This window comes from Pipistrellus hanaki (assembly GCF_964339955.1).
Source record: "Pipistrellus hanaki genome assembly, chromosome: 10".
NCBI classification, from domain to species: Eukaryota; Metazoa; Chordata; class Mammalia; order Chiroptera; family Vespertilionidae; genus Pipistrellus; species Pipistrellus hanaki.
The window spans coordinates 59,831,539-59,859,386 of NC_140512.1; the positions used below are offsets into that span (position 1 = coordinate 59,831,539).

At 38.3% G+C, this 27,848-nt stretch overlaps 1 protein-coding gene across 1 annotated transcript in view; it reads left to right on the forward strand.

Moving 5' to 3' along the window:
- Nucleotides 1–27,848, forward strand: part of SLC13A1 (solute carrier family 13 member 1) — a 77,724-nt gene that overhangs the window by 24,998 nt on the left and 24,878 nt on the right. The window contains exons 3-7 of the mRNA XM_084897674.1: nt 976–1,112; nt 4,240–4,427; nt 5,289–5,346; nt 5,428–5,476; nt 21,410–21,561. Of these exons, the coding sequence (XP_084753800.1) occupies nt 976–1,112; nt 4,240–4,427; nt 5,289–5,346; nt 5,428–5,476; nt 21,410–21,561 (584 nt within the window). The remainder of the gene's footprint in view (nt 1–975; nt 1,113–4,239; nt 4,428–5,288; nt 5,347–5,427; nt 5,477–21,409; nt 21,562–27,848) is intronic.

The following is a 27,848-nucleotide window of genomic DNA, read 5'->3' on the forward strand; positions in this document are numbered from 1 at the left end:
GTAACCACAACTTATTCACTGATTTCCTTTCTCTCTTTCTCATTTATCCAATACTATATACTAAGCTCCTATTCCATAGCAGGACTGTGCTAGCTGCCAGTTACACAATGACTAGCAAAACAGAATGTGTAGTACAATAGAGAAGACATGTAACACACAGGTAAACAAACAGTATTCACACAGTGTGGTGTGCTAAGAAGAAAACAAACAGGACTCTGCAATAAAGTAAAATAGTGAGATTTATTTAGAAAAGTTTGATTTTTGAGCATTGAAGAGGTGGGAAGAGCAAACATAGTCAGCCATTTATACCTATATCCCCTGCTCATAACAGTTTGGTACATGGCAGATGCATATTCAATGTTAGAGTAATTAATGAATTAAAGAAAATTGATTGAATCATTTACTTAATATTATGTGTTCATTCTTTGCTAAATACTGCTGCAAATGGTTGCCCCAAATGTTTGTACACTTTACTGAATCTGAATGGTGTTAGCTAAGAATGACTTAAAATATTGACCCATTCAAGGTTATTTAAAATAATTAATTTTGAAGGAAAAACTATTTAAAATACAATTGGTAATAAATATATTGGTGATTTGAAAGCTCAATTTAGGACTTTCCCAAATTATAGGCATTGACATTCTATGGTAGGAGCATAACCCAATTAACCCCATTGTACAGATGGAGAAATTAAGGGATAGACAGCCTTTGTCTGATGTTATTCAGTGGTTTAAAAACCCAGAATCCTGAGTTCTCTCTTTTTTACCCTGAATATTTTCCCTTAAAACTACTACTTCTGGGTAAGAATATAAAACATTTTTAGAGTTGTAGTAAAACACATACACATTTCTCTCAACAAAATAGAAATATTCTGTAACTGAAAGTCAAAGTTAAGAGCAATGAGATAATGCCTTTTGTGTGTAATGTTATTCCCCCCACCAACCTAAATAATCGTGGATTTAATTATAATTTCAGGTGGCATCTGCTTATTTCAAAGATTTTCACCTACTGCTGATTGGAGTCATCTGTTTAGCAACATCAATAGAAAAATGGAATTTGCACAAAAGGATTGCTCTGAAAATGGTGCTGATGGTGGGTGTGAACCCAGTATGGTAAGCTCTGCATTTCCTGTTCCAGGTTTACATTCTCAACAGATCGTTTTTGTGCAGAGCAAATAGCCAAAAAAGCAATGCATATCAAGGCAATCATTTGCATTGCAGTATACTTCATGACTTCATTTTCTCCAAAAATATGAAAGTGATATAAAATATACTTGAGTTGTAGAAAGAACAACTTTATTTTCAATGAAGGTCTAGTTATAGGGAGATTGCACACAACCCTCTTACCTTTTATGTACCACAGGAATCAAAGGCGAGAGAAGCCTTAAACATCAACATGCAAGATTGATAGACTTCAGAGTAGATTTCATACTATCTTGTTTATTTGGCTGATTACACATTCAAGACTTGTTCAAGAGCATCCTTAGTCACATGGAGGATGTTAGGAACCAAAGACAATGACATTACTGACAAAATACAAATGTGTGCAAAAAAATTCCAAGGTGGACATTTTCCTTTCTTTCCGTATTTATTTATTTATTTATTTATTTATTTATTTATTTATTTTAATCCTCACCCAAGGATATATTTTTTTCCCCCCATTGATTTTAGAGAGGGTGGAAATGAGAGGGAAAGACAGAAATATCCATGTGAAACACATCAATTAGGAGCCCACAACTAAGGTATGTGCCCTTGACCTGAATCAAACAGGGACCCTTCAACACTATATCCCATTAAGCAAAACCAGCCAGGGCAACATTTTTGTATTTAAATGAACAGTTGCAAAGTGAAATAATCAATTAAGAAACTTCCTCTAGCTCTGGCTGGTATTGGTCAGTGGTTAGAACATTGGTCCATGCACCTAAGGGTCTTGGGCTTGGTTCTGGTCAAGGGCACATACCTAAGTTGTGGGCTCACTTTCTGCCCCTTTGTTGGGGTGCTTACAGTAGGCAAATTTTATTCATAGCATGTGAAATCACTCATTTGACTGATTTTCTCCACTGAAATGAATTTCCCCCCATTAAATTAATTGGCTATTTTAGTTTTAATTCCAGCTCTTAAGAATGTAGATGTAAGTTAAAATAACTTTTCAGTGTCAATATCATTTGCATAATGGCATTATGCTTTAAAGCCTTAGGTGGTTCTTCCCTCATCTTTCTTTGAAAATGAGAAAATTGTATTGAATTTTGTTGCATAATTCATTCTAAGATATAACCACATCTGTGTTCATCATTTATGGAGCAAACTGTTTCATTAAATACAAAAACAAATAACTCAGATGAGACAAATTAAAAAAAATATTTACTTAAAAATTGTATAACATATATGTATTAAGGGCATTTCACGTCTTAAGAGTGACACAGTGTTCCAGGCTTCCTGGGTGCTATAGAGATGTGCCTCTTTACTGCACAGCAGAGCACTATCCATTATGCCACTAAATTGCTTTTCAATTTAAGGCATTTTTATCAAACAGAAACCTTATCTGATCCCAACCTTTTTTATTGGAAGATTTTTATGTCTTGCCAATGCATTGAGTTAAAATTGCTTCTAGTTTTCTCTTATTTCTTGTTGAATTTATTGGAATGACATTGCTTAATAAAATTTATATTTTTCAGATATCCAATTCTATAATACATCATCTGCATTTTGTGTTGTGTGTTCACCACCACTGATTAAGTCTCCTTCCATCACCATTAATCCCCCCATACCTCTTTTTTTAAGAACTAAAGGCCCAGTGCACCAAATTCATGCACAGGTAGGGTCCCTAGGCAAGTCCGGCAATCAGGGATGATAGGGGCTTTCAGGCCACTGGTTGGGGCCTCCCTTTCCTGGCTGCTGGCTTCCACTGTCAGCTGGGACCTTCCTTTGTTCCATTCTGCCCCCTGGTGGTCAGTGCACATCATAATGAGTGATTGGTCTCCTGGTCAAACTCTCATGGGGGCAATTTGCATATTAGGCTTTTATAGAGGGAGGTAATTTCTTGTTTAAGCAGATTTCTAATATTTTTTTGTTGTCATTTTGTTTTACACATAGAAAATATTCACCTTATCTGAAGTTGAAACTTATAGTGTAAAATTCTTCTTGTACATCTATTTTTAAAATATATATTTTTTTATTTTAGAGAGGAATGGAGAGGGGGAGAGAGACAGAAACATCAATGATGAGAGAAACTAATCAATCAGATCCTCCTGTATACCCAACACCAAGGGTCCAGCCCACAGCCCAGGCTTATGCCCTGACCAAAAATCAACTGTGACCTCCTGATTCATAGGTTGATGCTCAACCACTGAGACATGCCAACTGGGCTTGTATATCTATTTTTAAAGGAAGTTAAAGAATTTAATAAGTGGCTTTAGTCTATATGGAAAGATGTGCTTCTGAATGATTTTCTGGGTTCTTCTACTCAAAAGATCAAGTTTTTACCCAAGTGTGATTTTGAAAGCTTATAGACATGGTTTAAAGTCCTATAGTTTTACTAGTAGGTATGTTATTATTAAGGGAGAAGAACTACTCTAAAAGAAGACCATGTAATGTAAGCAGTTTTTGACAACAGGCAGGAATGTCAGATTCAGACAAGCATGAATAATAGAATCTACAGAAAATTCTGAAGCCTCAATTTAGCCATTGCTTTTTAACCATTTCCTCCACCCACCACATATTAAACCCAAGTAGTGAAAAAGTAGAAGTCAGGTTTATAAAAATTAATCTCTCTCCTTCCCTCTATGCCTTCTTGGCAACCTCCTATCTTACAGAGATATGACCAAAAGATGAAAAAAATAAATAAAATAAGAGATCCACATTCAAAAGTTGATTGCATCTTGTCTTACTAGAATTTGAAGGAAAGTGCATTCAAATATTGACATAATATTAGAAACCGTTATATCATCTTACAACTTGCAGGCTGGTTATGCATTTAGTCATTATTCTGTTTTGGGAGATAAGACTTTTATGGTTTCCTGAGAAACAAAACTTATAAGAACTTCCCTCTTACCTCTGCCGCTTTGATTTATTCGGTTTATGACTGTCTTCCAAGTTTGTTGCCTGGGAGGCACCCTAACCATCCATGTTTTGAACAAATGAATTCCCAACCCATCAACAGCAGCATCCTTTACAGTTAAACCATGCGGTTAGTTAAGCTAGGAGCCCAGCTCATACTAAGAGTCCTCTCCTCTCATTTCAGGCTGACATTGGGGTTCATGTGCAGTACTGCCTTCTTATCTATGTGGCTTAGCAACACTTCCACTGCTGCCATGGTGATGCCCATCGTGGAGGCTGTGGCACAGCAGATCATCAGTGCTCAAGCACAGGTCAAGGCCATTCAGATGACTTATTGCAATGGATCAGTCAATCCCGGACTGGAGATGGAAGGTATCACATGTAGATATGGCCACAGCGGGTCTAGTCATATGGGCAATAGCCATAAATTTGCAATGTTTGGGTTATATGTTTAATTAACTGTCCATTCACATCTTCTTTCTATATTTCCAAATATGTATACAAGAAAATTACTTTACCTCAATATTTACCTTAAATTAATGGTTGAGTTTACAGTTTCTAGCAAAAGAGGAAAAAATGTCCTTTCCATTCTTCAGCCAGTCTGGTGGAACTCTCTCTCATATCTTTATTAGCAGACCTCAGGTTACTCTTTTGTACTGAAAATATTTTCTTGCATAATATTGAGAATTTTTTTTTAAAAAAATACATTTTTATTGATTTCAGAGAGGAAGGTAGGAGAGGAGAGAGAGAGAGAGAGAGAGAGAGAGAGAGAGAGAGAGAGAGAGAGAGAGAGAGAGAGATATCTCAATGATGAAAGAGAACCATTGATTGGCTGACTCCTGCACGCCCCACACTGGGGGTTGAGCCTACAACCCAGGCTTGTGCCCTGAATGGGAATTGAACTGTGACCTCCTGGTTCATAGGTCGATGCTCAATCACTGAGCCAGGTCAGCCCAGGCTAGATTGAGAATTTTTAATTCCTACATTCTATTTTGAAACGGCATCTCATTTTACTGTAATTATGTCTGCCTCTGATAAACTGCTCTGATGTAATGAAAAATCTTGGGGGATATTTGTGTTTATAAAATACATCATTAAGATGAATATTGTGTCAGTACAGGTGAATTTTTTATTTTCAGTGACTAGTAATGCTTCCATCACACACACACACACACACACACACACGAATCAACCTTCATTTAAATTGTTTTTCTTTTACTTAATGTTTTGCAGAAGGTGTTAATGAACATGAAACAAATGAGAAGACAGAGAATACAAATCCAGATCCAGGGTAAAGAAAATTGACATTTCCATTAGGATTTTTCAAATTACATTTTAATAATATTATAAACTGGGTCAATTTATTTTTCAGACACAGTGATGATGCAGAGAAAATTCCAAACAAGGTGAAGTTGAGAAAGGTACATTAAATTTGATTTTTAAAAATATTTACACATGAAATTATATTAGAGCCACAGTTAAATAAGTCAAACCACAGTGTAATAGTTTTCTTTTTCTTAGCCTCTAAATACTTCAAGTGTATATTTCTTAAAATCAAGAGTGTTCTCTTATTTAGCCACCATATAAATGTGTTAAAAGACAGGAAATTAACATTGATAAAAAAAATCTGTTACTGAACCCACAGACTTTATTCAGGTGTCACCCATTGTCCTACCTGTGCTCAGTAGTAAGAAATTTTCAGGATCTAAGGTCACTGTTGCATTTCAGTTGTCATTTCTCTCCAGCCTTCCTTCTCTGGATCAGTCTTCTTCCATCTTTCATTGTCCTTCTTCACATTGACATTTTGAAGAGATGGGGCCAGTTGCTTTGCAGAAAGTCCCAGGATTTGCAAATTATTAAATCTATTTAATTAGATTCAGGTTATACTTGGGTGGCAGGATACACCAGAAGTAATGCTGTGTTCTTCTCATTGTTTCTATCAGATGGTAGGAGATTTTCACTTGTTCCCATAATTGATCTGAACTTAGCTCAACAAGTCTTGAACATGTCCTCCAGGTTTACACCCTCCCTCCCCCACCCATTACTTGCAATTAGTAACTAAACTATGGGGAGAATTTTTGAAGCCAGGTGGAGAGAATTTTTGAAGCCAGGTGAATATCCTGTTTCTTAGAGTAATTGCTGACTGTTATCTGAATCAAATTACTATAATGATTTCCAAATAATGATACTTTAACTCTGTTATTCCTTCTGCATTTATTAATTAACATTTTACTGAAAAGGTCTTTCTTTCTCTCTTATTATTTACTTCTCTCAATATGGATCCATGGATTTTCATTTTATTCAATGGGCTATAATCCATTACTATCATTATTTATTTTTATGTTCAGATTGTCCCAGATTTAGTCAGTTGAAGCCTGTTCAAGCTGGCTACTGTTCTGTCATTCAACTTGTGCACAAGATGGTCCACACTTACAGCCATTTTTTCTAAGGACCCCTGGCTCTTTTTTGTGGGCTGTGATATTAGAGCCCAATATCTGGAAGCTGGGTGTGTTTATTGTCACTGAGGTGTCAGACTCCTGTCCTTTTAGTGGACAGACTGGGGGAAATATCCATTTCACACCATTCTTGCCTTTCACAATTTTATATTTGTAACTCCTTTCACTCTGAGAAGCCTGGATCCCAACAAAATTAATATATTTACTCCTTTGCTCAGTTCTACCATACACATAACCTTTCTTTAGAATTACTAGTAAACCCACATCACTATTAGCAATAAACTAACTAACCTATTAAGCTGTAGTTAGGGCAGATGTGAAGCTGAGGAGAGTCCCTGACACAAGTTGCTCTTGCTGGAAGCTAAAACTAGAGCAAACCACAGGGAGACCCAGGTCAAGCCAGACCTTGGGGAGTAGCGGTAGCGAGGGTGGTGTGAAGCCGAGGAGTCCTGGGGGCAGCCTTCTCAGGGCAGCTGGAACATGGACCTGAGCAGGCTGCCGGGAGATCAGGGATAAGCAGCACATATTTGGGGGACCTGAGGACACTGGGATGGCATGGGCCTGCAGGGAGAGCACCTGGGTCAAGCTCCTGCCCTTGCGATCGAGGGGGAATGGAAGGATCACAAATGGCACTCTGGTGCTTTCAACCTGAGAGCGTTCCAGCAGCTCCCCTCCCACTTGACAGATGCTCTAAGATTTGTAAATGGATCTCCATCCTGTCTAGCCTAGGTGGCCTTTAAACCACTATGTTCCCCCCCCCCACCCCCCCTGTGCCCCAAGGCAGGCAAATCTGTGTGGGACCTCCCAGGATCCCTCTGGACTGCAGGGCAGTGTGTTGGCTGTGGTGTCCACTGGGTGGTGCCCCTGGCTCTCCTACACGTGTCTGTGTGGCCTCTCTCTTGTTGGTTGTGCAGAAGCTGTTCAGTCAGCTCTCAGTTCTTCATCAGGGGGAATTGCTCTGGTGTAAATTTGACGTGTTCCTGGAAGGAGGTCAGTTCAGCCTCTCCCCACACGGCCATCTTGGACCAGAAGCTCCCAAGTGCAATGGCCCTTCATAGATAGACCAACATCAACAACCTGGTAGAAAACATTCTGTGCTCTGAACATTAGCATCACTATTTTCTCCTTTCACTAGGTCCTTGGTGATGGCATTTAGCATATGCTGTTTAAAGGAATATAATCCCATCTCAGAATAGCGTTTCGTTTTTTTTTGTTTTGTTTTGTTTTTGTTTGTTTGTTTGTTTTTTTAATGAAAATCTTGTTTGCCTGATAGCCTGGTTTTCATTAGGAGCATCCTCATTTCTCCCAGCTTATATATAAGTTCCAGGTTCGATTCTGATCAAGGGCATGTACCCTGGTTGTGGGCACATCCCCAGTAGGGGGTGTGCAAAAGGCAGCTGATTGATGTTTCTCTCTCATCGATGTTTCTAACCCTCTATCCATCTATCTTCCTCTCTGTAAAAAATCAATAAAAATATATATTTTTTTAAAAAGATGTGGTATGCATACAGACTGGAATATTACTCAGCCATGAGAAAGGAGGAAATTCCATCATTTGTGACGTGATGAACCTTGAAAGCATAATTTTAAGTGAAATAAGCCAGAGAGAGAAAGATAAATATTGCCTGGTATCATTTATATATGTAATATATATTAAAAAAGAAAACTCATAGAAGCAAAGAGTAGAAAAGTGGTTGCCAGGAGTGATGGGTAGAGTAAATAGGGAAAGGTTCATAACAGGGTACAAGCTCTTGACTAATTATGTGAGATAATTAAGGTCTGAGCATCAACTGTAAAATGTGATGCCTACTGCTGATAACACTGTTGTATGTTTGAGATTGGCTAGGGTAGTGGTACTTGAATGTCTCACCACTAAACAAAGAGATATGCAAAGTGATGGCTGTTTTATTGGCTAGATGGGAGTAATCTTTTAATAATATATATGTTTTTCAGATCATTATGGTGTTCACTTTAAGTATCTTACAATTTTGTTTGTCAATTTTACCTGAATAAAGTTGGGAAAAAAATTATGGGATATTTAAAGTGTAGATCCTGGTGGTGTAATATGTATTCATGATATAACGGCTCCCCATCTAGTTGATTGCACATACATCACTTCATTTATTTACTTAGTTGCTTATTTATTTTGGTGAAAATTTTGAGTTCTACTCTCTTGGGACACTTCAATTGTGCTGTGTAGTGTTATGAACTGTAGCTGTTTTGCATTGGATCCTCAGTCCATATTTACCTTATAGCTGAAAGTCTGCACCCCTTACTTGGACTTTTTTAATCTGGCAGTTTTCTGTGCCTCTGGTAACACAAGATGAAGCTGAACTTAAAAAAAAAAAAATCATAACTCTTCTACTCATTAATCCGATTTATGACAACTCATTCCACACAACTGAATATTTAGAAGCCTCATTTTCAATAGTGTTATATCAGAAGAAAGGAACAAATTCCTGGCATATAATGGGAATCCGATATGCTCTGCCAAGAGCGTAGACTAGAGTGAAGGTAAATGCCAGGATATAGACCATCAGGGAAACCTAATCCATCTGAAATTCTGCCAGGTGTATTTCTGAAAAGAAGAAAGAAGTGGGTGGCAACAGTTGGTGAGGTAAATTCACTTTTGAATAGTTTATTTAACATTCATTAAGACTAGGAATCATGGCAGCAACCAGTAAACATGAACTCACTCCAGATTTCCATTTTTATCTTAGTCAAAGCCTAGCTATACTGATGGATATAATTAGCGGTGTTTCTACAAAACATTGTGTTGTTAAAGAAATTATTGACTGTTGATGATATCTTGTCTTCATATATCTTCAAGCAAATAGTATAAGCTCACCCATGCTGGAAGCATCTGCATTCTCCTCTAATTATTCAGTAAACCTCCAAAATATAATGAAACAAATGTAAGAAAAATATAAGAAACAAAATATAATGTAAAATTAATTTAAAATCCTCAGCCATGTTTTTATTCATCTTCCAATGCTATTTCCTAAGCAAGAAATATGTTTATTTTGTCTCCAAATTGTATTTTGAAATATTCCATACATATGTATTAAATATAACAAAAAATTAAGGAGTAATAAAATGAATAAAATTGAATATACCATACATACCCCTCAGCTTAAGAAATAGCATGTGCCCTGGCCAGTTGCTCAGTGGTTAGAGCTTTGGCCCACACACCAGAGGGTCTCAAGTTCAATTCCGGTCAAGGGTACATATCTGGGTTGCAGATTTGATCCCTGGTATCCGGTCTGGGCCTGGGCAGGAGGCAACCAATTAACGTGTCTCTCACAGATGTTTTTTTTGTGTGTGTGTTTTTCCCCCCTCTCTCCCTCCCTCCCTTCTACTCTCTTTAAAAATCAATGGAAAAAATATCCTCAGGTTAACAAAAAATAAATAAAAGAAAGCAATAGAACATAACCATTTCTAGAAATCTCCATGAGCCCTTCTTTGATTCTTTTTCTTTTCCTCATGCAATTATATTCTCTCCTTACTGGGTTAGCCACAGACCAGAATTTTGTGGTAATAATTCTCCTATTTACTTCTCAGCATCACCACTTGTATTATTACTTATTCACTATGACAACAACCCTAAATAGCAATAGTTTTCATGAGATAAAAATAGGCTGGTATGTTGTCTTCACAATCAAGATGACCCTGACTCTTTCTCACCTTGCCCTCCTCAAAGTGTGTTAGATCAAATTTGCTAGTTGTACCTTTCAAATAGTCTGTGACCTAACCAATTTCTTTCCGCTTCACCCAGCAATTGACGAAACTGTTTTTGTTAAAATCTCCCTCTAGGATGTGGATGTCTATTTCTTTGCAATTCAGTCTGTTCAGGTTTCCATATATTTTTAGATTTATTTAGATTCTGTTATTACGGCCTCACCAATTTGGAATGTTTACCTATTACTGATTAATTAACATGTTTACCATTTTGCAGTGCCCCTCTCTATCTATACTAATGTTTTGGGGTTTTAGAGTTTATTTGTCTGATGATGATGCTCTTTTAGGCTTGTACCTGGCATTTTTTTATTTTTAAAATTTCTGTCGTTATATTTTAGATTTATTTCTTGTGAAACAAACACTGGCTTTTGTATGTTTATCCAGGTTGAACATTTACCTGAAAAGTTTGATTCAGTTGAACTTTTGCAATTTTATGAATTCTGAATTTCTAATTTCAGATTTCTATCTTTCCCAATTTTTTTCTGTTTAATAATTCTTTTCTTATTAATTCCTTTAATAGTGTGTGTGTGTGTGTGTGTGTGTGTGTGTGTGTTTTAAATTGATGTATTGGTCTTTTACAAGAATTGCTGGATGAAGCAGAAATTTCAACCTGCATAAACATGCAAAAGCCAATGTTTGCTTTAAACTTTCTCACTCACTCTTCCAACTTTCATAACATCTAATTTTTCTTCTCGATGTCTTGCTAGACTACATTATAAATAATACTTTTAGATCTGTCTTCCAATTATTTAATTCTCCCTTCAGCTATGTCTATTTTGTAGTTTCACCCATCCACAGAGTTTTTATTTATTTATCTTAATATATCAGCTCTTTTGGATTATATTCATATGCCATATGATTCACCCATTAAAGTATGCCAGCCTGTCATTTTTAGTATATTTACATAGTTATGCAACCACCACCACAATTTTGTTTTATTAATTGAATTTATTGGAGTGACAATGGCTTGTAAAACCATACAGGTTTCAAGTGCACAACTCAGTAAAACATCTGCACACTCCATTGCTCCAAGCAGTCTCTTTTCATACCCATTTCCCCATCATTGCCTACCTCCAAGTACTCCTTGCCCTCTTTTCCTCTGGCTGTCACTACACTGCTGTCTGTAGCTATGTGTTCCGTGTGTGTTTTGTTTTATCCTTCATTCATCCAGTCCCCCAATGCCCTGTCCTCTCTCACAACTGTCAGTCTGTTCTATGCATCCATGCCTCTGTTTTTATTTTGTTCAGTTTATTTTGTTCATTAGATTCCACATATAAGTGAGATCATATGGTATTTGTCTTTCTCTGTCTGGCTTATTTCACTGAGCATAATAATCTCCCAGTCCCTCCATACTCTCCAGTTTACAGATGGAATATCTGTAAAATTTCTGAGGGTCTCTGAGGTCTGCCTCCACCGGTCTGCTACTCTGCCTCCCCCTGAGGTGGCCTGGTCTTCCTCCAGAGCCTTCTGAAGGACTGCAGAGTGGACCCAGGCTGACCACAACCCACAAACCCTTCCCCAGGTTGTGAGCTTGGCAGAGGAGGGCAGCTTGGGTCCAGAGGGTGGCACTAGTGGCCTACACGAGGACTGTGTGGTCAGCCACTCAATGAGGGGAATGAGGACCCTACTCCAGAGCCAGGCCACTCAATCTCTGCCAGAGTCTCCAACTCCAGTCCCCACAGGAGGGGCATGCTGCAGGTTCAGTTGGTAGCAGTAAGCCATCCCCTCTGCAGGAGCAAGGTCAGCCAGGAGGAACCACTGGGGCTTGGGGGATGGGGATGGGGATGGGGGAGGTGATCAAGAGTCTCCCATTGGGGTGGTGCCAGAGAGCCCTCAGGAAGGGACCGAGACAATAGCCTCTGAAGGAGACAAACTCTGAATGTCCCAGTTCTGAGCTATCCTTCCTTCCCCCCTCATTGGGACTTGTGGTGGGGGCGGGGGGTGGGGGGGGGTGGAGGGAGATCCAAAGTGTCTCCCATTGGGGATGTTGACAACAAGCCTGCAGGAGAGGGGTGGGCACTTCTTCTCCTTCCCAGGATAGGTGGACTGTGCAGGAAAGATAGGAGTGCCAAACAGCTGCCCCTTTCTCCCCCCAAACCCAGCCCTGGCCAGTCTGATTCTTGGATAAAAGCCTCCCTGAAAGACAGTGTGTCCGAGGTGCCAGTTCTGTGCTGTACTCTAATCCCTTTCCCGGCTGAACTCAGCAGGGCAGGGCCACAGAGTGGCAGGGCAGGCCACTGTGATTCAGGAGGTGGGAGGGGCTGTGTGCTGGAGGTGGGGAAGAATGGCCTCACAGTTCAATCACGGTCTGAGTCTCCACCAAGAGCTTCTCCAGAAAAAGAGCACCCCCAAATCCCTGCTGAGTGCAGCCAGCAGATCCCTCTGCAGCACCTGAGTATGGCAGATGGGAGCCACCAGTAGTTGGAAACTGGGAAGTGCCCTCTCCAGGCTGGTGCTAACAACAGGAGTGCTTGACCCTGGGAAGATGGCAGACTCCCTTCACTCCCAGGCAGACTGAATCCCCACGGATTTTTACCACCAGATGCTCTCCTCTTTGTGTCTCTGTTGCTTGGTGTTGGGGATTCCTGCATGAGCTTCAGACCTCATGCTCCTGGGGGAAGGAGTTTTGCAGCCCAGATAACCCTCCAGCTCCTCACCTGCCACATGGGTGCAGGGACCAACCCTTTCCACATCTCTGCCCTTCTTACCAGTCTCTATGTGCCTCTGCTGCAAATACTTGCTTATAATATTTCAGTTCAGTTAGACTTCAGTTGGTTATTCAGGTTGATTGCTCTATAATTTAGCTGAGTGTAGCTTCCAACTGCAGCCATTTTGGCATCTTCCCTCCATTGAGTTTTTAAATTCAGTTATTTAATTTTCATTCCTATTTGTCTCTTTTTAAAGATTTGCTTTGTCTATTTTTAAAGATTTGCTTAGTAAATTTTACAGTTTCTTCCTCCTTACTCATATTTTCCATCCCTTCTCTAGTTTTGTTAATCATAAATAAATTTACCATATTTATATTCTGTGTCTAACTCTAGTGTTTGAAGTTCTATGGATCTCTCTCTCTCTGGCCTATTTTTTTGTTTCCTGTTTGTTCTCACTTTGGTTACCTTATTTTCTTGTGTGCTTTGTGCCTTTAAATATAGAAATGATAAATTTCCTTGAAGTGTCTATGGGGATTCCCCAAGTTCTGGGTTGTAGCTGCATGGAAAAGCTGCAGCAGCATTGAATTATATTACTGTTTTATTTTAATACACACACCAATTAAGAGTTTTCAGGGTACATTATGTTTTCTCTTAAGTCAGCATGAGATTTCCTTGCTTTCTACTTTTGCAAAGGATACCAGCTTTATGAGTGTTTTCTTATGGAGTTCCCTGCACAGGATGGGCCATCTCCAGCTGTGCCTGCAAAGGAATAAACTGAAACCCTCAGGTCACAACGCTGCCTATACATTCACTTAAGTTTTTCTTTCACTCTTTTGAGGTCAAGGCCGATTTCTTACTTTTATATCAGTTCAGTGATAAATTTTTAAATGCACTTTTAAATATTTTAAACAGGGACTCTGATTTGTCATGCGGCTGGATATAAAAATCTGCTATATTATTTATATATTATTTCAGTCATTTTTACCACTATAAAAAAAACAAGATGTTCCCCAATAGCACATATATTTTTACTTTTTGCTCTTCACTAAGAAATTAAAATGAAGTTTCTAAATATTTAACTTTGAGAATAATATTATTTTGTAAAATAAATTTTGGATTTAATTGACTTTCAACATCATTGAATAAGTAGAGTTTTTATGGAGATTCCTCATGTCTGGAGCTAAATTTTTAATATCTACCTATTCATCATACTATTATTTTATAACCTAATATTCCCAATTCACAATATGCCACATAATTCTTTATTAACTACAGTTGATATAAAACACAATTCTAGGAGTTTTATTGATAACTTCAACTTTGTTACCAGCTTCTTTGTGTTGTTCAGGTTATTACCAATTACAGCTTCATCCGATCTTTATGAAGAGATTATATCAAGAGCAGAAGAATCTCCTCTTACATTTTCTGCTGTTCACTTACTATTTTCATTCTAAAGTTTCTTTACATAAATCACTTCCTATAGAAATACTTCAAAGCCATATGCATAATATGGGAAGAGGAGATAATAACATAAGCATTTTAGAGGAAGGGAAAAAAAATGGGTGGGAGCCCTGGTCAGCATGCTCTGGGTTAGAGTGTCATCAGCAAGTGCACTGAAGGTTCACAGGTTCAATTCCCAGTCAAGGGCACCTACCTGGATAAGATCCCTGACTCCAGTTGGTGTGAGTGCGGGGGGGGGGGGGGGGGGGGGGGGGGGGGGGGGGGCAAGTAATCAATGCTTCTCTCTCTCTCTCTCTCTCTCTCTCTCTCTCTCTCTCTCTCTCTCTCTCTCTCTCTCTTTCTCTCCTTTCTCTCCATCCTTCTCTTCCATTCTCTAAACAATCAATGGAAAAAATACCCTCAGGTGAGGATTAACAAAACAAAAAAGAGAATGGGTGAGAAATGATTCCTTTATCCCACAAAAGTGGAATCCTAAATCAGTGGTGAGGAAAGACAATAAACAATCCAATTTACATAGAAACAGCCTCAAAAGTTTTTAAATGTTAAAAAGTGGAGATAAATAAAAACGTCCTTATGAAGCAGTTCAACTGTACATAGATGCAACTACTCCTCTCCCACCAAAGAGAAGTGTAATCTTAGATATAATGAAGCAGAGGGTAAGAGGGTAAGGAGAACCAGACACAGTTCCAGGTTGGGGGAAGGTTTCACAATAAAAATAGGGGCATTGAGAGACAGTTTATATGCTAAACTGTGAGACCCCTGATTTCCACACCCCGCCCCCCACATGCTCAATAGGCAGGAAACTAGGAGTTTCTTCCTTGGAGAATGCAATCAGCACAAAAGAGAAGATGAAAATATGTAGCATTGGATTTTTCTAAATGCATTGAAACCCACAGTCAACATCGAATCCCAAAGCACACCTTCAGAGCTTCCAATCAGCTTTTCATTGACTTCAGAAGAGCAAACAACTAAAAAAGTCCTGAATATCTGAAGAAAGCCTTGGGCATAGAAAGAGTATCCCAAACAAACAAAAATGAAAAGGAAACTTGCAGGAAACAGAGAATGCAAGAAGATGAAAACACAAGAAAAGAAACTACTATGAATCTATTCAAAAGGGTAAAGAAATTATGCTCATCAAAATATGACTGACAGTCTATAAAAGGGGAAGAAGACTTCCTGGCTGGGTGGCTCATTTGGTTGGAGCTTCATCCTGTAACCAAAAGGCTTTGGGTTGGACTCCCTGTCAGGCTGAGGAGATAGAAGGGGGGTAGGCAGTCAGGGTTGGGACCATGGGTGAGGTGGGAGGTCTGGGAGGGGAGTGTAGAGTTGCAGATGCAGGTTGCTGACTGTGTCCTATTCTGAGAAAAACAAAGTAACCTGGAATTGAACCGAGGTAGGCAGCAGTTGCTAAGGCAACCCTGCTATCAGAACAGTGATGTCACCTTGGACCCAAAATGGCAGTTCTCAATCCAGTTCATCTCCCCATGGGAACTTGAGCTTTAAAATGTATGGATTCTTTGAAATGACCAATCTAAAGCAGAATTCTTTGAAATGACTAATCTGGAGCTAACAAAGCATATATCTACCACTAGACAAAAAGCACACTATCTTCTCTCTGGTGCACTGGGTTCCTGGCTCTCCCTTGCACCCACATAGCTTGTGGCTATATAGGACTCCATACAAGGACTAAAGGATTTTAAATAGCTTGGATGCTGAACTATACCTGGCTGCAACATAGAACAGAAGGTCTGGACACTGGCTTGCTTTGGGTCCTGGAACCCCAGCTGCACCTTTTCTAGGACTGGCTTAAGGGGCATGGGACTTTGGAACCTGAGACATTGGGCCCCCTCTCTTTGCTCCATGCTGCAGGGAGTCCCTCTTTCTCTCAATAAAATGTGCCTCCATTTACCATCTTTGTCCGTGACTAATTCTTTGATTTTTCAAGATACTCAGACCCAATCACAGCACTTTGGATTCAAGGGCACATACCCATGTTGCAGATTCAATCTCAGGTCAGGGGGCAAACAGGAAAGAACAGATTGATGTTTCTCTCTCACATTGAAGTTTCTCTCTCTCTCTCCCTTCCTTACTTTCTCTAAAATCAATAATAATAATACCCACATATCTTCAGGTCAGGATTAAAAAGTAAAATTTAAAAAGGAGAATAAGACAAAAATAAAATGTAAAATAAATATATAAAAATAATATATTAAGATATAAATGGAAAATTTAGTAGGAGAAAATAGGAAGAAACAAGAAAATAACAGGAATTTCAGAAAAAGGAAAGCCAAGAATATTATATCAAAAATTCAATAAAAATTTCATAACGAGGAGTATGCTTTTCTTGATTACAGGACCCACTGGGTGCTAGCACAGGAGATAAAACAGACCCACATAGGAAAGGACATTGAGATTTCAGAGTAGTGTGGGTGAAGAGACTCTATTTCCAGAAAGAGGAAAAACATATTCCTTAAAAAGGGCAAAAATGTAAATGGCTGAAGACTTCTCGATAGAATCACTGGAAACTCAGAGACAAGAGAGAAAAAAATGCCTTCAAAATTCTGAGTAACATTTATTTCCAATCTAGAAATCAATATCCATGAAACTATCAACAAAGTGAGAGGATAAATGAACATCTAGATAGCTCTTTGCAGGTTTAGAGAAAAAAAGTGATTAGATTTAGAGCAGGCAGAAGGCTCTGGAAGACATGCCTTCAAGGCAATGAAATTAGTAGATTACTTGATGTGGATTAGGTATTCTATCATTTAAGTGTTCTGAGATAAGATCACCTAAATCCAGAGATTTAGTGATATGTACTTAGAAAACTAATCAATTAAAGATGTGGGGGGAGTACACAACAGAAAAAGTAATATGTATCCTAGTACTATGCTGATAATAGATCTCTAGACAATATTCTGAACATTGAACTCAAAGCAAAGTAACAAAGACGTAATATGCAAATTGACTGTCACACAGTCATAAGATGGTGGTGCCCACAGCAGGCACAGGGCTGGATGCTCCGAGCACCTGCTGCTGGAGTCCCATCAGCCCTGTGGGGGCCTCACATCCTCCTGCTCCCCCCACTGACTGAGGCTCAGGCAAGCAGGGCCAGCTGAGGTGCAAGCAAGCCCAAGGTTCAGGTAACCAGGGCCAACTGAGGCTTGACTACTGGCAGTAGCAGCAGCAGAGGTGTGATGGGGGTGTCACCTTTCCCTGATCTCTGGGTTGCCTTCTGCCCCTGAGGGATCCTGGACTGTGAGAGGGGGCAGGCTGGGCTGAGGGACCCTCCCCTCCAGTACATGAATTTTCATGCACAGGACCTCTAGTCTAGCCATTATGGGAGAACAATGGAGACATGAAAAGTATGAACATGGTCAGTAAAGGAGGATGTGAAAGGAAACTCAATTCATGTCTAACATAGTGGAAATTTAGTTGTAATGCCTACAGTTTTGAAATTAAGAGATAGTATCACATAAATATTATTAAGGAAAGGGCAAGTAAATACCCAAAAAGAGCTAGACTACTTTAAAGTTGCTGTCTTTGGCAAGCAGAAAATCATTGGCAGGAACTAATATTTGTGCAACTAGCCCTACATAATTATTTCAATATAAATAGAAATCCTAATGTTTTCATACCACACTTATCCAAATGAATTATTTTTTACAGTGCTGTGGAGACCAGGGGCAAAGTCAATGCTGATTCCTGTATGTGTGTTTATCATCTGAGGTTGGAAATGTGGAACATGCTCCTAGAATCTGTAGTCACTGCCACCAGGTGGCCATAGTGAGTTACTAGGATATCTGGATCTGCACATTTCTTTTCTGAAATGTCTCTTGAGCACCATCCCAGTAGCAATGTCAGAAGATTCTGAATTTGGTCATGTCCAAGACAAACACTTTTTTTTAAGTCACTTAGGAGAATTTTTGGAACTCATACAAAGTATTAGATATGTTTGTGTGAAATATGAATAAATGAAACAATTGGGGTTGAACAAAAGCACAACAGGTTACAATTGCTGGGGTGAAAGCAATGTGAAATTAATTCAATGTGACGCTTTAGATGTAGGTTTAAAAACTCACCTATGTAAAAAGTGTTCTGGGAGGCAGGATGAAACAAGAGAAACCATTGAGAGGGAACTCATATATGGATCCTGGTTTCAATCTGCAATATGACTAGCTATCAAAATTGAGACTCATTCTGAAAAATTAGGTCCATGTATCAAATAACCTCTAAACATCTATCTGCTCCAATAGTCTATGATTCTTTTATATATTAGAAAATCTTTCTTACGATTGTGGGACATACAAAATATATAAAGAAGGTAGCAGTTATCTCCATAATCCCAGTGTTAAAATTTTAACATATTTCATTTCAGTCTTATTTCTAGTCACATATAAGTATGTGGATTGTGCGGAGCTGCCATGGCCATGGGTGAACCTGAGCTCATGCCCCTTTTCTCCATACTCATCCCCACATTGGGCACCATATATGCCGCGCCAGCACAGCCAGGTTTGATGAGACTGAGAGGGGGCGGTAAAGATTGAGAAAAGCCAGACAAGAGAAAAAAGCTGGGTCAGGGTGGGTCACTGCCCTCTCTGATAGAGAGACAGCACCACAGCCTACAGCGCCACAGCCTATAAACTGTGTCTTTATTTTATAGCCAGATTCCATGAGGCAAAGTTAGGGCATAGTCAAGATGTTTACAACATTCTCATGGGTTTCGAACCTACTCAATTACATGTACCTGATCTAATTTTGTTTACTTGCTGCACCTCCCGCAGCCTATATCACTCAGCCACCTGGGGCTACAGGTTCGGATCATAAGATCAAGCTTACAACTATAGCCTTTGGCTATAATTATGCTGGGACTTGCACGTGGCCTTTGGCTATATTTGTGCTGGAACTTGCTCTGTGCCCTCTCATTAGTCCAAGGCTTGAACCTGTCCAAACACTATAGCCGCTCTCCACATCCACAGTGTATATATATATAAAGTTTTAATTCTCACCTAATGACATGTTTTATTGAGAGAGAGAGAGAGAGAGAGAGAGAGAGAGAGAGAGAGAGAGACAGTGATCTGACTGGAAATTCAACCCACAACCTTTTTGTGGAAAGGGTGATGCTATAACCAACTGAGCCACCTAACCAGGACTATTTTTTATTTTTTACAAATTACATTATTCTGTATATTTAATTTCATTATGAAACATACAAAGCAAGCACATACCCAGTTACAATATATCCATGGATATCCAAGCACATACCCAGTTACAATATTCCTTTGGTTACCAGCACAGGATTACTATCTTTATATCTTTAGCACATCACACACACACACACACACACACACACACTTACACAATTTCTTCTCCACTTATAGAGAAATGTAGTCATTATTTTGTTGTATTGGCATCTATAAACACATGCCCTCAGAGTCAAGGTCTTACTTTCTACCCAAAAGACTCATTTCAATTCCCTTTTAGCCTACGATCAAACGCTTAGTCTCAAATTGAAACCACTGCCCAGTGTAGCCAAAGACTAATCCTTCCTCTTTTTATTTATTTTTATTTTTTTATTTTTTATTTTTTGTAGTTTTTATACCTACAGTTGGCTCAATTAGTGGCTTATCCCTGGCTTTTTAAGAGCTCTGTTTTTCTGCCCATTGCTCTCTACTACTGTCCCGGTGGTCCTCAATCTTTATCTCTTATTACCATATCATCTCTTCAGCAGTTCAGCCCAACAATCACCTGCCCTAAGCAAAAATAACCACAGAGTTGACTGTGTGGGCCTCATGTTTACTGGGTAACAAAAGTAGTGCACCCCATTCCACCTCCCAAACACCTCCACTTAACTATGTATTATGACATTAGTGTTACAATTTACTGCAGAATTTGAATTTACCTTGAGATTTTAATACGTTTCTAGGTCGTCTGTGATATTTGCATATATATCACCTTATGTGCATTAATGTATTTTTTTTAAAGATCTCTATATAAGAAAAAAGTGTAGAAAATCCATGAGATTTATTTTTACTTTTGTATCTTTCATTTTAATCACTGTTTTATATACCTATATGCCTATATTTGCCATTAAGCTATTATATAAAATTAATATATATATATATATATTATTTTTGAAAGTTTTAATGTGACAATGAGAAATTATATACACATTACATCTTTAAGTTTCTTCCTTATTATCAACTTGATAATATCCAAATTATGCATTTTTTTGTAGTTTGAAGTCTTTCCTATAGTAAATAATATTTATAACCTTATTTTCACTTTGTGTTACTCATAAGAATTTATAAACTTATTTTTCTATTTTATTTATTTGCCATTTAGTTTTGAAATTTTCAATGGAAACTTTTATCATAGAGAATACAAATAATTTCCATCTAGGAAATATAAGCAAAGGAGGAATTTCTAAATTAACCTCTTTGGGGTAAATTAACCCTGGGGGCTAACCTTTAAATTAATTAGAAAGCAAAAGGCAACTTACAACTCAATGCATCTGACCTTGTCATGCTAAGTGCCATTTCCATAACCATTATGGCTTTTCATAAGTAGGAACTTTTTCTGATTATGATTTCTCAAAAAGATCTCTCAGTTGCAATCTTACAGTCAGCCATGGAACAGGGCGACCCTCCTCTTTGTATGTCTTAAATACATCTAGATTTTTTTAGAAGGCTGCAGTGTGTAAAGTAGATCTGACATAGGCCAGAATTAATGCAAGGAGGCCCATATGGAAACTATTACAGTAACCCAAGTTAGAGATGATGTCAATTTAGACCAACACGATAATGGGGATGGAAAAAAACTGAACAAAGTCCAGAAATATTTCAGTAGACAAAATTGAGATGATGTGGTGGTATAAGGAAGATTACCTCCCAAAGATCACATCTCCAAAGAGCATCACAGTGTGGGGTAAGGCTTCAACATAAGAAATTTGGGGAGAGACGGGGGCACAAGCATTCAGTCCATAACAAAGCTTTTACTGCTCGTCATGGCTACCAATAAAGCTGTTCTCATAGTAAATTTTCTTGTTGGACAGAATACAGTCACAGGAATCAAATATCAAACAAAGAAGGACCATATGATGTGTAAGCTTATGTGTTTGTGCATCACTTACTCTTCTACCATTGGTGGACTGACAACGATCACCGGTACTTCCACCAACTTGATTTTTGCTGAGCATTTCAATTCGTAAGTAATATTATTGGATTGGTGATTTAATCAATGGAAAGCAGACAACTAACCTAATTTAGAGACTCTAGGGACCGAGGTGCTCTATTGGGTTAACCCTTCTACTGAGAGTTAAATATGTAAGATGTAGTAAATTAACAGGCACCTACAGATTCCCCAAGGCAGCTCAGAAAAGATAACTCCTGAATGACCATTCTAATGAAATAGGGAAAATATTTTAAATTACAAACAATACTGCAAATGTTAGAGGAAACAAAATGGACCTATTTGCATGGGACAGTTTATAAAGTGTTTGGTAACTGGCATTTGAACTTAAATGATGAATGCCAGATAGAGTTATAGTACTAGTTACCAAAGGCATGGCTTTGAATTTAAAAAACTTTGAAGGATTAAGTAATTATAAGAAATGACAGTAATAAAGTAATTTAAGAACAGATATATGACCCTAAATAAAAGTTTGGCATTGTATTATCACTCCATTGCAGAAAATGGGGAATCTGTGGATATAGTCAAAAAACTTGGGTTAAATATTCCACAATATTAAGTCACTTTGTGAATTTTAACAATAAAAAAGTACATTGCTCTCCAAGACTTAATTTTTCATATCTAAACTAGGCAAAGTTTACATGATTACTCTGATAATTAAATGAGATAACTATGTAAAAATACTTGGCACTGTGTAAGAGCTATTGAAAGAATAGTTTGAAACTCCAGGCTTTTATGTGAGAGCTCAAATTGATTCTACACCCAAGCTATATTTTCAAGTACTAATAGGACAAATTATTGTCCAAGTTCCTGAAGGGTGGGGAGCCCTGGGATGCCCAGAAACAGGATTTAGGTCCTTATTCCAGAAAAATTAAGGTTCAGAGGCAGGAAAGCTACACTTTAAGAAGCAGATTCACAGACTGAATTTTCTAGAAGTCTTTTCAAAGTGTTGTACATGCATAGCTTTTCCAAGAAACCCAAGACAAAAAATGTCACTCTGTGCTGGGAAGAATGAGAACTTGCATACAAAGAAAACTGATATAGCAGTTTAGGGACCATACAACAGAGACCTCCATGTGTATTTATTGCTTCTATGAGTACACATTCATCAAGCGTATATTACATAAGTATAGAGAACATTTTGATATTTGCCAGAGGGGACAAGGGGAGGGGAGATTGGTAAAGAAGTTGAAGGGATTAAGAAGTACAAATTGGCAGTTACAAAATAGTCATGGGGATGTAAAGTACAGTATAGAGAATAGAGTCAATAGTACTGTAATAACTATGTATAGTGTCAGATGGGTATTAGATTTACCGGGGGTGGGGGGGTGGGGGGGAAAGAGGTTACTCCATAAGGTATATAAATTTCTGGTCACTCACTGGGTTGGACATCTGAAACTAATACAGCATGGTATATCAACTGTAATTGAAAAATAAGTGATTATTCTTTTTAAAAAATCAAGAGTAGAAATGTTAGTGTTGGAAAAGGACCTAGCCTCCAGAATAATAATGTCATGGAAGAAGAGAAAACATGCAGGCAGAAATTTCAAACCATGTAGACATCCCCTCATTTCACATGAGGAAGCTGAGGCTCAGAGCATTTAAGTGATGATCTAGTGATTCTAGTCAGTGAGGAACTGGGGGCTGGAGACAGGTGGCCCGAGTCCCAGCCCCTTTTCCACACTGCAGTCTCATTGCCTCATCTACTGTATATGAGTGGGGCATGTTGGTAAAATTCTAATTCCTTAGACCCAGAGACATAGAAGCATGAACAGATTGTTGAACCTCAAAGGGAAGGCAGGGGAGGGTTGTTGGGAAGAGATCAACCAATAAACTTGTATGCATTATATGCGTAACCCATGGATACAGACAATGGGGTGGTGAGGGCCTGGGGAGTGGGTGGAGGTGGACTGGAAGAGGTCAGTGGGGGAAAAGGAGGACCTATGTAATATTTTAAACAATAAAGATTAACAGAAAACATTTGCAATTCAAAATGTTCTCTTCCTGATCCTTATTCATTGCTACACTGATATATTCTTCCAGTTATCACCCAATCTCTTCCATGGCTAACACTATTGTTAATAAATACCACCCTGTAATTAACCATTTCTTCCTACTCTGGTTGTTGGAAGACCCACCAGTTCTGCCAAGTTCCTTCTCTATTTGTGTGGCTGCTCTCCTATTGGAAACTCTGTTCAGTTCCTTCTCCATTGCCATTCCCATCTTCTCTTATCATAAATAATATTCACATTTCTATAAATTTGTCTTCTTTACACATGCACAATCGCCAACTCCTAATGAGTTAAAGTTTGTAAATTTTCATTCTTAAACTTCTTTTATTAATCACTAACAAGGGGCACCAGTTAGTGATTAATAAACATTAATTAAGATGTGCTGTACCAATGCATAAAGTGCTGACTGTTCTTGGGAATTATCCAAATAACAAAATATTTTTTTTTGATATTTAAATAAAGTTATTAAGGGAAATCTTATTAGGCATAATTACTGTTCTCACAAGAGTAGCTTTGACGCATCAATATTATTTAATAAATACAGCAGCTATTAGTTAAATACAAAACCCCCCCACAAACCTACCAGATTAAAAACTGCACCATTATCACAAGTCAATTTATATAGCTTGCTGATTATCAAAGTATATTATTCAGTTCATGCTGGGTCAGCTATGAAATACGTGTGTATACAAAGCAGCTTGGAAGGAAGTTGTATTATCAATGATTAGTACAGTCCCTGTTACTAATTATGTGTTAATTAATAACTATCGTAGGTTTACAAACCAACAAATGATAAGAGAAATGAGTTTATAGGTGCCCAAAATTCAAAGCCTACATCTCTAACCTCTCTTCTTAACTAATTACAGAGGGAAAGGTAAATCGGTTACCTAGCAGTAGTTACCTTCAAAAGATACCATGACTTTCCCCTACAGAAATGAGTAATATATACTTCTCAGAAAGAATTTCTCTTTCCAATACGATAGAAGAAATTTGGATATTACAGAGTTTGGACTCAGGCTTTGGTTCAGATTCCAATCTTGCCATATAGTTGCTTAATTTCTGGGAACATCAGGTTTTTCAATTGTGAAATGGCGGCAAAACTCTAATTTCGAACATTATTGTGAGGCTTAAAAACGCAAATGTGGCTCTTAGCAAAGGGCCTGGCACATAGGAAACTGTCAATCATGCTAGTGTTGCTGCTGCGGCTTCTACTTTTATTATTGCTGTTAGAAATCTAAGCCTGGCTCATAAATAACACATCGTTAATATTTGAAAAGAAACCTCTGGAAGTACACAAATGCAAAACTGAAAAATGGCTTTGACTCAGAAATAATCAAAACAGTCACTAATCAAAAAGACTATGATCAGTGTGGACACTGGCTTATAGTGATCTTAATGGCCCAAATCTGTTTCAAGGCTGTAAATTTCCATATCCACATTCATTCTTTTGAGACAGTTTGTGTGTGTTTCATTAGAATTATTCATCATTTCGTAGTTGGGCATAAGATCTGCAATAACAACACTGTGTTCCTGAGTTTCAACATTGACAGGCATTTATGCTTCAGGTCAAACCATGGCTCTGCTATGGAGTAAATCATTTGTATGATGTACTCAAGTGTCCTTAAAACATCAGGTTAGTACTCTGGCCTCTGGATACTTTTCAGTATATATGGAATATTTTCTTTTCACTCCGGAGCTTCCGTTGAGGACACGATGCATTAATGAAAAGAGGTTATGATTCAAACACTCCTCCTGGGTTAAAAACCCAGCTTCACCACACAGTCCGTGACCTTGAGCAATTAGCCTAACTTTCTGAGACTTGTTGTGTTCTGGTATAAATACAGTGCTTTTCTCATAGGATTTTTGTTAGGTCTTCTGCTCATTCCCACATTTCTGCCTAACCTCTAAAATGTAGAGCACCTCCAGAGTGCATTCCTGGTTCCTTTTATCTCCATTTACTCCCCAAATTACCATACCCTTTTCCATGGCTTATGAAGCCACCTATATGCTTGGTACATAGCAATTTTAGATCCCTAACTTGCTTTCTCCTCTCAGCTCCAGACTCATTTATCTACTGCCTATCCGACATGGCCACTTGGAAAATTAAGCGATATTTCTAGTTAACATGCCCACAGCAACATTTCTGATCCACCACTCCCTTCTTCTTCTGCCATTCTCCCCTCAGACTTCATTTCAATAGATGAAACTTTTCCTCCACTTTCTACATTTTATCCCGAATATATTAAAATCTGTTGCCTTCTGTTCTTTTCCCCCAACAATCTAAATTAAGCTAAAATCTCTATTCTCACGCTCCCCTGTTCCTGTGCAAAACTTCCTGTCTGCTAATTGAGTTCCATGTGTATTTATCTTCTATTATTATGTTAAAAATTACTACATGTTTAGTGACTTAAAACAACACAAATGTATTATCTTATGAGTTCAGTGGGTCAGGGCAGGAGTCGAGGCACAGTTTACCTGGGTCCTTTGCTCAAGATCTCACCAGCCTGAAAGGTGTCAGCTGAGCCTGTAATCACTGAAGATGCTCAGGGTTCTATTCCAAAGTCATTCAGGTTATTGACAGAATTCAGTTCCCTTTGGTTGAATTATTGAGGTGTCCCCCCCCTTTTTTTTTCCTGTTGGCATGGAGTCACTCTCAGCAACTACCAGGTACACCCAAATCCTTGTAATATGGCCACTTCCTTTGACAACAGGGAAACTTACTTCTTTAGGCCAGCAGAAAAATCCCTTTTAAGGAATTCTCTAATTACGCCCGACCCACCCAAGATAGCCTTCCTTTTGATTAAGGTAGAGTCAGCTGATGGGGACTTTTATTACCTCTAAAGAATCCTTCACTTTTGCCATAAAATCACAGGACTGAAATCTCATCGTATTCATAAGTTCTATACACACGGAAGGGGAGAGGATTATACAAGGCATGCACACCAGGGATTTATCTTGGAACTCTGCCTACCACACCTTGGCTTCCACTCTTGTTCCCTTCAATTTTGAGAATCCATCTAGCCAACATGTTTTATGTAAGTGATAAATTTACATAGACTTTAAATTAGATCATGTCACTCATTTACTTACTATGTTTCTTCACACTACTCATAATCCCATTTCTGCTAAACTTCAGATTCCGTCGGATGACCTACAAGGTTATATGTGATCTGACCCTAATTGGCTATGTCTTGGACTTTATTTCATGTCGCTATACCCTTAGCTCACTACCCACAGCCACACAGGCCTTCTGTCTAACCCTTAAACATTCCAAGTTCATTCCCACCTCGGGGCCTTTGTACTTGCTGTTTCCTGTCTGTAATGCTGCTTCCCAGTTATACACATGACTGGATCCCTTGATAACATTCTATAAAATTTTCCCCTCCCCTAATAATTTTTTATTTCATTATTTTGTTTTATTTTTTGATTCATTATATGCTTACCTGTTTATAGGCTGCGTTACTTATTTAAATATAAACTTTAAGAGAGCCTGGACCGTGTCCATCTAATTCACCACTATATTCCCAATAGTTAGAAGAGTAGTTGGCACATGGTAGACACCCAAAACATATCGTTGGGTGAAAGAAAAGGATCCTCTCAGAATTAAATGTACTTCCATAGTTCATGATGAAAGAAATGTATGTTTGCTCTAGGCAGATACTTGCAGTCACTTAACTTTTAGGGTATGAGGAAGTGAGATAAGAGACACCACGGTGAAACTAATTCCTTCCAGTATGCCGTTTATTCAATTTCCATCCAAAGTGTTCACTCTCAGTAGACGTGTAAGAGTTGTGATAATGGAGGTCACAGTCCTGTGTGGTGTTTACTTCCTTATTACTGAAGAAAAAACAAAGAAAAAACAAACAGAGTTCAGCTTTTTCAGGCTTTCATTTTTCTAAATGAACTACTTCCAGGCAAAAATTCTGAAAAGCCTTTTTTCAACCAAACAAACCATCCAGGATTCTCTGCAGTGTGGGGGAAACGATGCAGCCTGATGTCAAGGTCTTAGCCACAGACGGTGGAAATGAAATTGAGCTTGGGGCATGGTTTTGAGCCTAAACCAAGTAGCATTTGTAAAGGTCTTTTGGCTAAACAGGATAACATAGGCCATCGACCTGTAACCCAAGTCTAATAAACTAATGGAAAGTAAGTTTAAGCCTTTTCTCCGTTATTTTATTTTCCAATTGAAAACAATAAATTATTTTTTTAGCAAGAGATTCTCAATAGAGCCTCATAGATGTGATAAAGCATCTTTCCATTCATAATTTCTTTGTATTCTCTAGCATTTCT